The following is an 11,881-nucleotide window of genomic DNA, read 5'->3' as shown; positions in this document are numbered from 1 at the left end:
ACTCTTTTTGGTTTCTAGTTTGATGTCTGGTTTTTGTTTTTTCCTTTTCTGTTGCTGATTGGAATTATTTGTTAATCCCAGGAACCTATCTTTAGTAGAAACTTTGTTGTTTTTTGGGAATTCTGAGTAGCTTGTGAATTTCAAATTGCAGATTGATAGTTTTTTGGGGTTATGCCTCCTTCTATTATATATATATTCTTCTAGATGAATACATGATATTTTCAGAATTATATATTGATATACATACATATAAGGAGTTTTACTTGTAGGTAGCGCCAATTACCCTGGTTATCATATTGTTTTACTATTGCCTTCCACATGCTGGTAGAGAGCCGGAATCGCCTTCCGTGAAAAAAAAAGTAGCGTTTGGGAAGCTGCCACTGAGGTACCGCACATTCCACAAATTCACGGAAGGGGGCAGAGTCTACCAGCTGAAAAGGCAGCAGTTGGAGTGCTAGCAATTTATCCAAGCTAGCATTCAGCCACTGGGCATGTGGATGGCTGGGACCAAATTTCTTTCGCCGATTTAGCAACTGGGGTAGGGAAATTTGCCGGACGTTGGTGTAGCGATAGCAGATTGCCCACAAGTACTTGGCAAACCTAATTCTACACCTTCATTACTCTCAGTGCAGGTTTCTGAGAGAACTGAAGGTATAGTGGAGTTGGAGATCCCAGCTGATGAGGAGCAAGGAGAGGTCCGTTCTTTGGTTTGGGTCTTTTAACCACTACAATACCGGGCACTTTCACCCCTTTCCTTCCCAGACCAATTTTCAGCTTTCAGCACTGTCACACTTTCAATGGCAATTGCACAGTCATGCTACGCTGTACCCAAATTAAATTTTTATACTTTTGTTCACACAAATAGAGCTTTATTTTGGTGGTATTTATTCACGACTCAGTTTTTTTATTTTTTGCGATATAAGCAAAAAAAGAGTGTAAATTTAAAAAAAATCCCCAATATTTTCTTCTTTCTATTTTAAAAGAAATCCAATAAAATTGAATTTTGCCATAAATTTAAGCCAAAATGTATTCTACTACATGTTTTTGGGGAAAAAAATTCTGTTAAGTTTATAATAATTGGTTTGTGTGATCACGGACATATGTACGCAAATGATCATGTGCAGATGTGTGCAGGTGATCACGGACATATGTGTGCAGATAATCACTGGGACATGTGATTTTAGTGGGACATATGTGGGGTACATGTGTTTTTATTATTTGGGGACATGTGTTTTTATTATTTGTTTACATGTGTGTTTTGGGGACATTGTGTGGGGACATGTGTGTTTTTCACTAGATTGGTGATCAGTGAGTAAAAAGCTGTAAAAAAACAGCTCATACTCACTGATCACCAGCCGGCATCAGCGATCCGCTCTCCTCTCCTCAGCGACAACTTCCATGTGAGGAGAGGAGAGCCGATTGCCTAGCAACCGCCTGTTTGTTTACATCACATGACGGCTGTGATTGGAATGGCCGTCATGTGATCAGGAGGGCCAATCACAGAACCCTCCTTCCGATCCGAGATGCGCCGTGTCCAGGTGACACGAGCGCATCGGGATCATGCCGCTGCGCAGGCACGCGCGATCCCCCTCCTTCTGAAGGACGTTCCTGAACGTCCAGTCAGAAGGAGAGAGCTCCCACTCAGCCGTATATATACATTGGCAGGGTGGGAAGTAGTTAAGTACGCTTGCCAACAGACTGCATGGGAGTTCGACATATGTCTGGTCAAGCTTGTGCTGCCCAAGCGGCTGCTGTTTTGGCCACGCTTGATACGCTTTAGACATATGTTGCAAACAGCAACAGTGCGATCTGCTGCACACGTCTCAAAAAAAGGCACACACCAAAGAACTTTTGGAAAACGCATGGAGTCAGCAGCGCCCTGCACATGCAGAGCTCTGCAGTGTGTTGCAGTTGGTTGGCTACCCTTAAGCTGGCCCCTGGAGGGCATCCTGTCTCATTGGAGATGTGCCTCCTCCTCCTCCTCTCTCCTATCAGGCACCCACGTAGAGTCAGTGACCTCATCATCCCCTCCCTCCTCATCACTGGAGAAAACCTGGCAGTATGCTGCAGCTGGAGGAACATGACTGCCAGTTTGTTGTCCTTCTTGGGCACCCCATCTCTATGCGCTCACGTTACTGCTTTGCTTAAGCTGGATACCATCATTGGAGCCTTCAAAACACTGTGCATCCGACTGCAGGTTGTACCCAACACTGTGGTCTGGGGGACTCCTCCGTGCATGATGGTGGGGCTAGGGAAGGAGTAACTGATGACCTGGAGCCAATGGAATAGGCCGATTTGGCAGCTGCATTGGCAGCCAAAGTACTCTGAGCCTGGTGACACAGGATGAGGAGGATGAGGGCGGCTTGGTCATCCACTGAACTAACTCTTCTGCATGTTGTGGTTCAACACGGCCAGCTGCCAAAAAAAAAGGACAAGCGGGCCCCACGGCCACGTGCTGAGGATGCACTGTGTCCTTTACTAGCAATGTTGGCTGTAGACACAGAGCCTGCTTGCCCTCTTTTAGTGGCCTGTGAGCGTCTGCCTCTCCTTGTTGGCCTTCCAGACATACTGTGTTTGATGTATTTGTAATGTATTTGAATAGGTGCACCAGGAATGGCCTGTAGTGAGATGTAGCGGCACAAAGCTGGGATGTATATATATATATATATATATATATATATATATATATATATATATATATATATATACTGAATATACTACAGCTAACTGAATCAACTGCATGCCTGTAGTATATTAGGAACAGAACAACAGGAACGGTCTGCAGTGAGATCTAGCTAAACTGAATACAGTATACTGAATATACTGCAGATATCTGAATCATCTGCCAGCCTGTAGTAAATTAGGAACAGAATAACAGGAACAGTCTGCAGTGAGATCTAGCTGCAAAGGATACAGTACTGAATATACTGCAGCTAACTGAATCAACTGCCTGCCTGTAGTATATTAGGAAGAGAGCAACAAGAACGGTCTGCAGTGAGATCTAGCTAAACTGGATACAGTATACTGAATATACTGCAGCTAACTGAGTAAACCGCTTGCCTGTAGTATATTAGAAACTAGCTAAACTGTATACAGTATATATATATATATATATATATATATATATATATAAATATATATGGAATGTGTGTGTGTATATTAGGAACAGAACAACAGGAACGGTTGGATACTGGTCGGCGCAATTAGCACTGTTTTATAAGTAGAGAGAAAAAAAAAAGGGTTTTAAAAGTTTTAAAGTTTAGAGGAGAGGGATCCATTGAGATTGGATGGAACAATGCCTTCTAATAGCCTTTGTACAGTGTATTGTTTGCATGTGTTCTTCTCTTTCAGGATTCACCAATGAGCATCTATCAAGCTGCCAGAGAATGGGTGGTTTAGATAGACAGGTTTGGGTGGTAATCTTTGCTGTATGATAATTCTGTTTTTAACAATGTCTTCACACATACTGGAAAGTTTATTATTTTCCTTCCTTTCTCCCTTTCCTACCCCCAACGTTCAGGTACTCTAAGGTTTTTGATAGAGTTATTTGTTTCTCTGGGTTTCTTTTTTCCTGTGTTTCCCAGATGATGAGGACATCGTCTAAATAAGCATGCGCTATGCGTTTTTCAAAGTTAAGGTCATACCTAAACTGCAATTTGGTTTGGATACAATTGTCTAAATTTGGACTTCAGCATCAGTCTGATTAGACTGTGAGATGTTCAGCCTGGCCACAGGGGGCATTGTCTCTTCTGGTAGGCATGGAACTATGGTCTGGTTAGGTGCTTAAGTTACTCTCTCTCGGAGCCTGCCCAGTGGGAGTGGCGCTCTTGCTGTGCTTTCTGGGAGAAGGTATTTAAGATGCCGACATCACGTGGTTCAGGGGTTCCGATCCAGAATGATGTACTGACTTCATGGTCCTGGTCCTCCTGACCAGCCCCCAGGAAGGCTATGGCCTGGGGTGCGGATCCATCCGATCTTGATGTCTCAAGGCTGGCTAGCCCGAGGCAAGGAAACTAAAGGAGGATTCTGAGGTGGTTGGGTGCCGTCTCCGGTTTGGGAGAGACCCAGTGACTTCAAGCATTCCAGTGGAGGACTCTTCAGTGGAGGACTCTTCAGAAGAAGACCACGTACGGGTTGGTTTCTTAGTAAGAGCCTGGGAGGGCTGAAGTACCCAAGAGAATCCAGTCTCGTAGATATCGCCAAGCTGGCTGAAAGATCCAGGTATCCTACGAGTGTTCTTCGAATTTAGTTTCCCTACGTGTTCTACAAAAACATCTGTGGCAGAGACATTATCTTGTATGTTCTACAACAACGTCTGTGGCAGAGACTTGTTCCTGAGTAAGCACCTTGTTGGCTGCTAGACCTTGTGAGAGAGGGACTGTCCAACTTGAGTGATCATCCAGTTGCGAATGGCTATTCTCTGGATGCAGTCAAAGTAAGCAAGTTCTTCAACATTGACTTTGACACTAATGCCGCGTACACACGAGCGGACTTTTCAACATCCAAAGTCCGAAGGACCGAGTCCGTCAGACTATCCGATCGTGTGTGGGCTGCAACAGACTTTTGATTCACCAAAATCTGACGGACTTTAGAATATGGAACATGCTTCAAATTTTCCCGAAGGAACTCCGCCGGACCCGGTCCCCTTCGAAAACTCCGCTCGTGTGTATGCTACTCCGACGGACTAAAACCGACGCCAGGGCAGCTATTGGCTACTGGCTATGAACTTCCTTATTCGAGTCGGAGTTTAGTGTGATTGTGTGTGGCCAAGTCCGTTCAGCCGAAAAGTCTGTCAGAACTCCGTCGGAATTCCAGCAGAACTCCGACGGAACTCCTTTGGAAGTCTGTCGGACTTAAGTCCTCTCGTGTGTACGGGGCATAAGAGTACCTGAACTTCCTTTCCAACCCTCTGATCCCAATTTAACAGACTGTTCATTGTCTATGTTTTGCAAATAAAATCCAGTCAAGTGGATCTGTTGTCAGTCTCTCAAGTTACTGGGCCATTTACCACGGGACACCCCTAGACGTGAAGCGATTGGAACAGAAGGTAACGGTAATCCCAAATCTAACCAGCGGCTCCTTCGGGGGTAGTGCTACATAACCAATTTCCTTTTCATCATGATGTAGTCATCTCCACTTTTCATGTCATTGCACTTAGTGCTCCGCATGTCTTCTCCACATCCGTCTTTCCCTCTTTCTCTCTTCTATTGTTGGGAGGTATAATTCTCATTACTACTGCAAAACGAATCTCCTCCCTTCTGTACTCTGATCTCCGTGTCCTATAATATTCATCCAGCCTCACCCTGTGTAGGAGGACGTCACCCCTCCCCCATCCACATTCCTCTCCGGTGTCAGAGACTTTCAGTCTTGTTTCACTTCCCCTGTCAGCGATGGCGTCTGGTGATCTGAGAGCCGAGCTGAAATGTTCCGTCTGTCTGAACATTTATACCGATCCTGTAATGCTGAGATGTGGTCACAACTTCTGCCGGGTCTGTATTGATCGTGTGCTGGATACACAGGAGGGGTCTGGAGATTTCTTCTGTCCTGTATGCAGAAAAAGGTTCAGGAGTCGTCCTGCACTGCAGAGGAATATAGCACTACGTAACATAGCAGAGACTTTCCTGTCTGCTCATCAAGATCAAGAGGAGTCCGGGGTCTTCTGTACTCACTGTGTGGACTTTCCTGTACCTGCTGTTAGATCCTGTCTGCTCTGTGAGGTTTCTCTGTGTGATAAACACCTGAGAGTCCACAAAAAGTCCCCAGAACACGTCTTATGTAACCCCACCTTGTCCATGGAGAGCAGGAAATGCTCCGTCCATAAGGAGGTTTTGAAGTATTTCTGCACTGAGGATGAGACCTGTATCTGTATTTCTTGTTGTATGATTGGAGGACATAAAGGACATAAGATGGAGTCACTGGATGAGGCTTCTGAGAAGAAGAAGGAGCCACTGAGGAATGTTCTCCAGAAACTTCTGACAAAGAGAGAGGAGACGGAGGAAAGAGTCCAGAGTCTGCAGGAACACAGGAGGAAAGTAGAAGAAGAAACATCCGGTGACACCGAGAGAGTCACTGCCCTGTTTAGAGATCTCAGGAGACGTCTGGAAGACCTGGAGAAGAGAGTCCTGAGGGACATCTCCAGGAGGGCAAATCGGATCTCCATCTCCATCCGGGATCTGGAAATAAAGAAGGAGGAGCTGTCCAGGAAGTTGCGTCACATTGAGGAGCTGTGTAACGTGACGGATCCACTGACTGTCTTACAGGAATCAGACACAGGTGACTTGTGTGATACTGAGGATGGAGATAATGAGGACAGAGAGAGACATGAGGAGCTCCTCCATGATGGAGGGGGTCTGGATGTGGCGGGGGTCTTACAGAAAGGTTTATCTGATATAATAACAGAGGTAAATGTATACTATATGCAGGGGGCTGCAGACATATTACTGGATGGAAACACAGCTCATAATGATCTACAGATATCAGATGACAGGAAAACTGTATCCAGGTCAGATATAAAGCAGAATCTCCCAGAAACACCAGAGAGATTCCAGGATTTTTCTTCTCAGGTGATGAGCAGTCGGAGTTTCTCCTCAGGGAGACATTACTGGGAAGTGGATGTCGGGGGGTCAGATGACTGGAGAGTCGGGATGTGTTACCCCAGTATAGAGAGGAGAGGGAAGGAGTCAGAGATTGGATGTAATAATAAGTCCTGGGCATTGGACAAGGATGATAATGATGAGGAGTATAAGTTGATACATGACAGTAAATGGACCTTCTTACCCCCCAATCCCTCCAGTAACAGAGTCAGGATATATCTGGATTATGAGGCCGGGCGGATCTCCTTTTATGATCTGTGTGACCCGATCCGACACCTCCACACCTTAACCACCACCTTCACTGAGCCCCTCCATGCTGTGATAGGTGTATGGAGAGGTTGTATAAAGATATGTGGGGGGAGGCGGGAGATGTGAGAACTCCGCCCACAGTCTGGTGATGTCAAACGAAGGAGGGGAATTAATTTATCTATCTATCTATCTATCTATCTATCTATCTATCTATCTATCTATCTATCTATCTATCTATCTATCTTCCATAACAATCTGACATAATACTTTCTGTGTTTTGTCACAGTATGTGACATCAGCCATCTCCTCCCCCCTGCCCCTCCCCCACATGTGGTCCCTCTGTGGGGCGTGGGGCAGCCATGATCAGACATAGAGGGGGTGGGGTCACTGTGATGGGATAGGAAATAAATGGAACAATCTTAGAGGAAATCTATGAAGACGTCATCTAGAGATTTATTACTGAAAGAAAAAATGTGATCAGAGAGCCCAGGCTGTTTTTAGACAGAGTGGGTCAGGATTAGATCCCCCTGTCAGGTTTTTTCTTCTGTCCGGGGCTCCATTACAGAGATTTCCCCTCACTTCCTGTCCCGGTGACAACATTTATCTAGACAGGAAATGAGGGGAACTCTCCAACAGGAACACAGACTGAAATAAGAATGATATGTTTAGTATAATAAGGAAGGGGAAGGATTAGAGCCCCTGTCAGATGTTTATATGTCTGTGTCCCTGTACAGATTTCTCTCGCTCCTTGTATTGGTGTCACCAGGACAGGAAGTGAGAGGAAATCTCTCTAAGGCTGGGATCACATTGCTGTGCAGATCACATGTCATGTCTGTGTGCTGTGAATTCAGCCGTACAAACTGTGTGACTGAAATCACATTCACACCAGAAGGGTGCCGGACCCTTTTTTTGGTCCTCACTGGAATCGGATCACATTGGGTGTCACATCTATACAATCCGATTCCTGCACCATTTCAGCGTTTGCACTGCGATCTGCGAAGCCATCTGGGGGTGTCATTAACTTTCCATTGACCCCCCCCCCCGCAGCGGTTCTCAGATGTCAGTGTGACCGTCCGGTGATTGAGGTGTGATGAGGGAACCCGCACAGGAATCGCACTGGTTCCCGCATCCCACAAGTCTCATCCCAGCCTAAGGCTCCATTCACACCTATGCAGGGTGCTTTTCAGCCTTTCTTATGTGCTTTCCGCAGGTTATAGTGCGATTTGCCGTTTGGAGGTTTTTATTGTATTTTTTGTTTCAGATAATTTGCTGTTTGGGCAAATTAAAAAATGCAAATTGCGGCAAAATCGCTGTAATAACGCACTACATGCTTTTCTGCACCTCCTCCATTGAAGTCTATTGAACCATAAAAAGCAAAAACCTTTTTTGCGTTTAAGGCTCCATTCACGCCAATGCGTTTTTTTTTAACATAGATCCCTATGGAACACGTTCACATCAATGCATTTACTAATGACAGAAATAATGGGATTTATCACTAATATAATGATATCACTATAATAATGTATGATTACTAGAACTGGAATGTGTCCCCAATATAATGTGTCCCCATAGAATGGATCACCAATAGAATTCTATGGGATCACTTTTATAATGGATCCTAATATAATGTATAATGTGATGGTGTATTATAATCACTAGATGTGTCCCAGTGATGGAGGAGGAATTTGGAAAGATGTTAATGTGAATAAAGTTTTTCTCGGTTGTAGATGTGAAGTGTTGGTGTTATGCTTACCTGCTCTGTGTAATGGTTTTAAACAAAGCATCCCTGATCCTCCTCTTCTTGGGTCCCTATTCTGTGTTCCTGGCCCCTCCCTCCTGTTGAGTGCCCCCACAGTAAGCAGCTATGGGGGCACCCGAGCCAAGTTACAGCTTCTTGTGTCCATTCACATATGGATACCGAAGCCCAGTCCCGCCCCTTTCTCTCCTTATTGGCTAACTTTAATTGACAGTAGCAGGAGCCAATGGCACCAGGCTGCTGTCTCAGCCAATGAAGAGGGGAGTTCCGGATGGGCAAGACACTCCTGTAACATTGTTGGTAAGTATTAGGGGAGCTGAGGCTGCACATGGAAGGCTCTTTATTTTAATGCATAGCATACAATTATATTTCTAAATAAAATAATGCTAAATACTTTTCAACAATTTCCAAAGAGTAGCAAAGCATGTTTCATAGCATAACATGTGATCTTCATTTAATGCCGTACCACACTGTATTGTCTGCAGACCATAATCAAATTTCATTACAGAGTGTACAAAGCACCTTAATAGATAGTCACACGTTCCATAGATGGGGCAATTGTTATGAAGAAATAAAAATGACACATCTGTATTTCAGAGACAGTAGTCAGACAAATAGCACAGTGGCTGGAGAGTATGTAAGCAGCTTGATTGGCAGCAATGTAAGATGGAGAGACAAGGCAAGTTTTTTAAATATAAAATAAAAATGGCAGTGATTATACTGAAATATTGTGGAGACATGCTGTAAATCATTTAAGCTTTTTATGTGGGTCTAATTTGAAGAGGGAGAGAATCAAGGAGGTTTTATTTTTAGCGAGAAATAAATATTACACTGATTATGTTAAAGACACAAATAAGAAGTATTACAGGGACATGATGAACATCCTGTAAGCCTTGGTGGTAGGCCTGTTTTAAAGAAGGAGAAATTAGGCATTTTTTGTCCAGAAATAGAAAATGCATTGGATTAAACCAGAGACAAGAGGCAGAAACCCTACAGAGACACACTGCACGCCATATAAGCTCTTCTAGTAGGCTGCATTTGAATATCGAGAGATCCTCAGAACAGAGGCAGGAAGAGGAGAACTTCCTTACCTTTGAAGGCCCCCTTCATCCAGACAGTTTTCCTGTGTGCCTGCCGATCACACAGGAAGAGGAGGAGGAGGAGGAGGAGGAGGATTGTGTCAGCATGGAGTTGGAGCCTATCACTCAGCATCACCAACAGTCTTCACGGGATCATTTACAGTCCGAAGAAACCCATGGACTTGTACGTGGCTGGGAGGAGGTGGCTGTGGATCAGGTCATCCTTAGTGACCCAGGGGACTCCAGACTGCATGCCTCAGCAAACCTACGATGCATGGCCTCCCTGATCCTGCAAAGCCCGCGGAAGGATTCTTGTATTCGTGGTATCAAGGAGAGGGATCATTACTGGCTGGCAACCCACGTTACAAGGCTAAGGTTGTGGACCTTATCTTGCCATCACAGAGGGAGCAGAGGATGAAACATCTTCGGGAGGCCTTGCAGAAAGGTTTGTGCAATGCGTTTCCAGAGCCTGGGAGGTTACAATTTCCTGGTCCTCCTGGACAACGTGTTGCTGAGGCTTCGGTCAGTCACAGAAGGAGCGGTGGAGAAGGTGGCCGTCTGACTGATGCATTCAGACAATTTTTTAGTCCGCAGCCCCAAGGTATGATCGGTTCCAGCAACCGTCACCAGCGTCTGATTTACATGGTGCAGGAATACCTAGGGGCAAGGTCAGACTTGGACACCTTTCGCACTGAAAATCCTCTGGGTTACTGGGTCTTGAGGATGGATCACTGGCCAGAGACTGCACAGTATGCAATTGAGCTACTGACCTGTCCTGCATCCAGCGTTCTTTCGGAATGCACATTCAGTGCTGCTGGAGGCTTTGTAACCAATCACAGGGTGCGCTTGTCCACCGAATTGGTCAAATTGGTCGATTGGATGACCTTCATAAAAATGAATCAGTCTTGGATCACCAGCTACCAAGCACCTGATGCTGATGTAACCAAATAATTTGTTTTTTGAATGTGAGATCCCTTCAATACTGCCTATGCTGATGCTGAGTGACTATCCTCTTCCTCCTCAATGTTCATGCAGTGGCTAAGGCCCAATTTTTCTGTCCCTGTTTAAAAGAAGCGTGTAATTACAATTTTTGATGCAATACTTTGCAGCAGGGCTCATTCCTGCGCTCCAACTAGAGTATCTGTGAGGGGTTGCAGTGTTGTGGCACCAGTGCCTAAGACCCAATTGTTCAGCCCCTGTTTAACAGGGGCATGTAATTACAATTCTTGATCTAATATTTCACAGCAGGGCCCATTCCAGTGCCCACCAAGAGTAACTGTGAGGGCTTACAGTGTTCTGGTACCACCAACATCTAAGACCCAATTATCTGCAGAGTATATAGGGCAGGCCCCTACTTTCAAACATCCAACTTACAAATGACTCCTACTCACAAATGGAAGGAGACAACAGGAAGTGAGATGAAATCTACCCCTAGGAAGGGAAATTCTCTCCTGTAAGAGTCAGTATGGGAAAGGGTGTCTCCTCCACTGATGCTTTATCACCAATCCTTGTTTCCCTAAAAAACCCCACATTTTCAAAATCCAATTTTTATTGGGACAGAAAGTGAGGTGAACTCTTCTAAAGAGGTGCACAGACAGCAAAACAAATGTTACAGGGGTGATAACCTTTCCCTATGTTTTCCAAAAAGCTTTAAAATAGATTTTTTGACTGGAGATACACTTACAGACTGTACCTGTTCCAAATTACAAACAGATTCTACATAAGAACAAACCTACACAGTCCCTGTCTTGTTTGCACCGCCTGTATACTGCTGTTCTGAGTAAATAGGGCCTGAGGTGCGGGGTTCCCCTTAATATCCACACAAGACCCAAAGGGGCTGGTAATGGACTGGGGGGGGGGGGCTACCCATGCCATTTGTCTCACTGATTTTCATCCATATTGCCGGAACCAGACATTACATTAAAGCCGCAAGCAGTTTTAAATGACTTTTATTCCTTTAAAAATGTAATATTGGCCACTTATACATCTTCCTGCCCAGATGAATTTTGAACTTTCAGCTCTGTCGCACTTTTGAATGACAATTGCGCGGTCATGCTGCACTGTATCCAAATGAAATTTTTATCATTTTGTTCCCACAAATAGAGCTTTCTTTTGGTGGTATTTGATCACCCCTGGGATTTTTATTTTCTGCTAAACAAATAGACCAAAATTTTTGAAAAAAAAATGTTTTTTTTTGTTTCAGT

At 44.7% G+C, this 11,881-nt stretch overlaps 1 protein-coding gene across 1 annotated transcript; it reads left to right on the top strand.

Moving 5' to 3' along the window:
* The first annotated feature begins 5,234 nt into the window (after positions 1–5,234).
* LOC143962159 (E3 ubiquitin-protein ligase TRIM39-like) lies at positions 5,235–8,568 on the top strand. The gene has a single exon (XM_077471489.1). It carries the CDS (start codon positions 5,391–5,393, stop codon positions 6,966–6,968), a length of 1,578 nt encoding a protein of 525 aa, XP_077327615.1. The 5' UTR covers positions 5,235–5,390; the 3' UTR covers positions 6,969–8,568.
* The last annotated feature ends 3,313 nt before the right edge of the window (positions 8,569–11,881 follow it).

This window comes from Lithobates pipiens, unplaced genomic scaffold, assembly GCF_037356315.1.
Source record: "Lithobates pipiens isolate NorthernLeopardFrog02 unplaced genomic scaffold, aLitPip1_a1.2 Scaffold_8, whole genome shotgun sequence".
Lineage (NCBI taxonomy): Eukaryota > Metazoa > Chordata > Amphibia > Anura > Ranidae > Lithobates > Lithobates pipiens.
The sequence above is the reverse complement of the archived record's forward strand: the minus strand, read 5'-3'. Positions and strand labels throughout refer to the sequence as shown.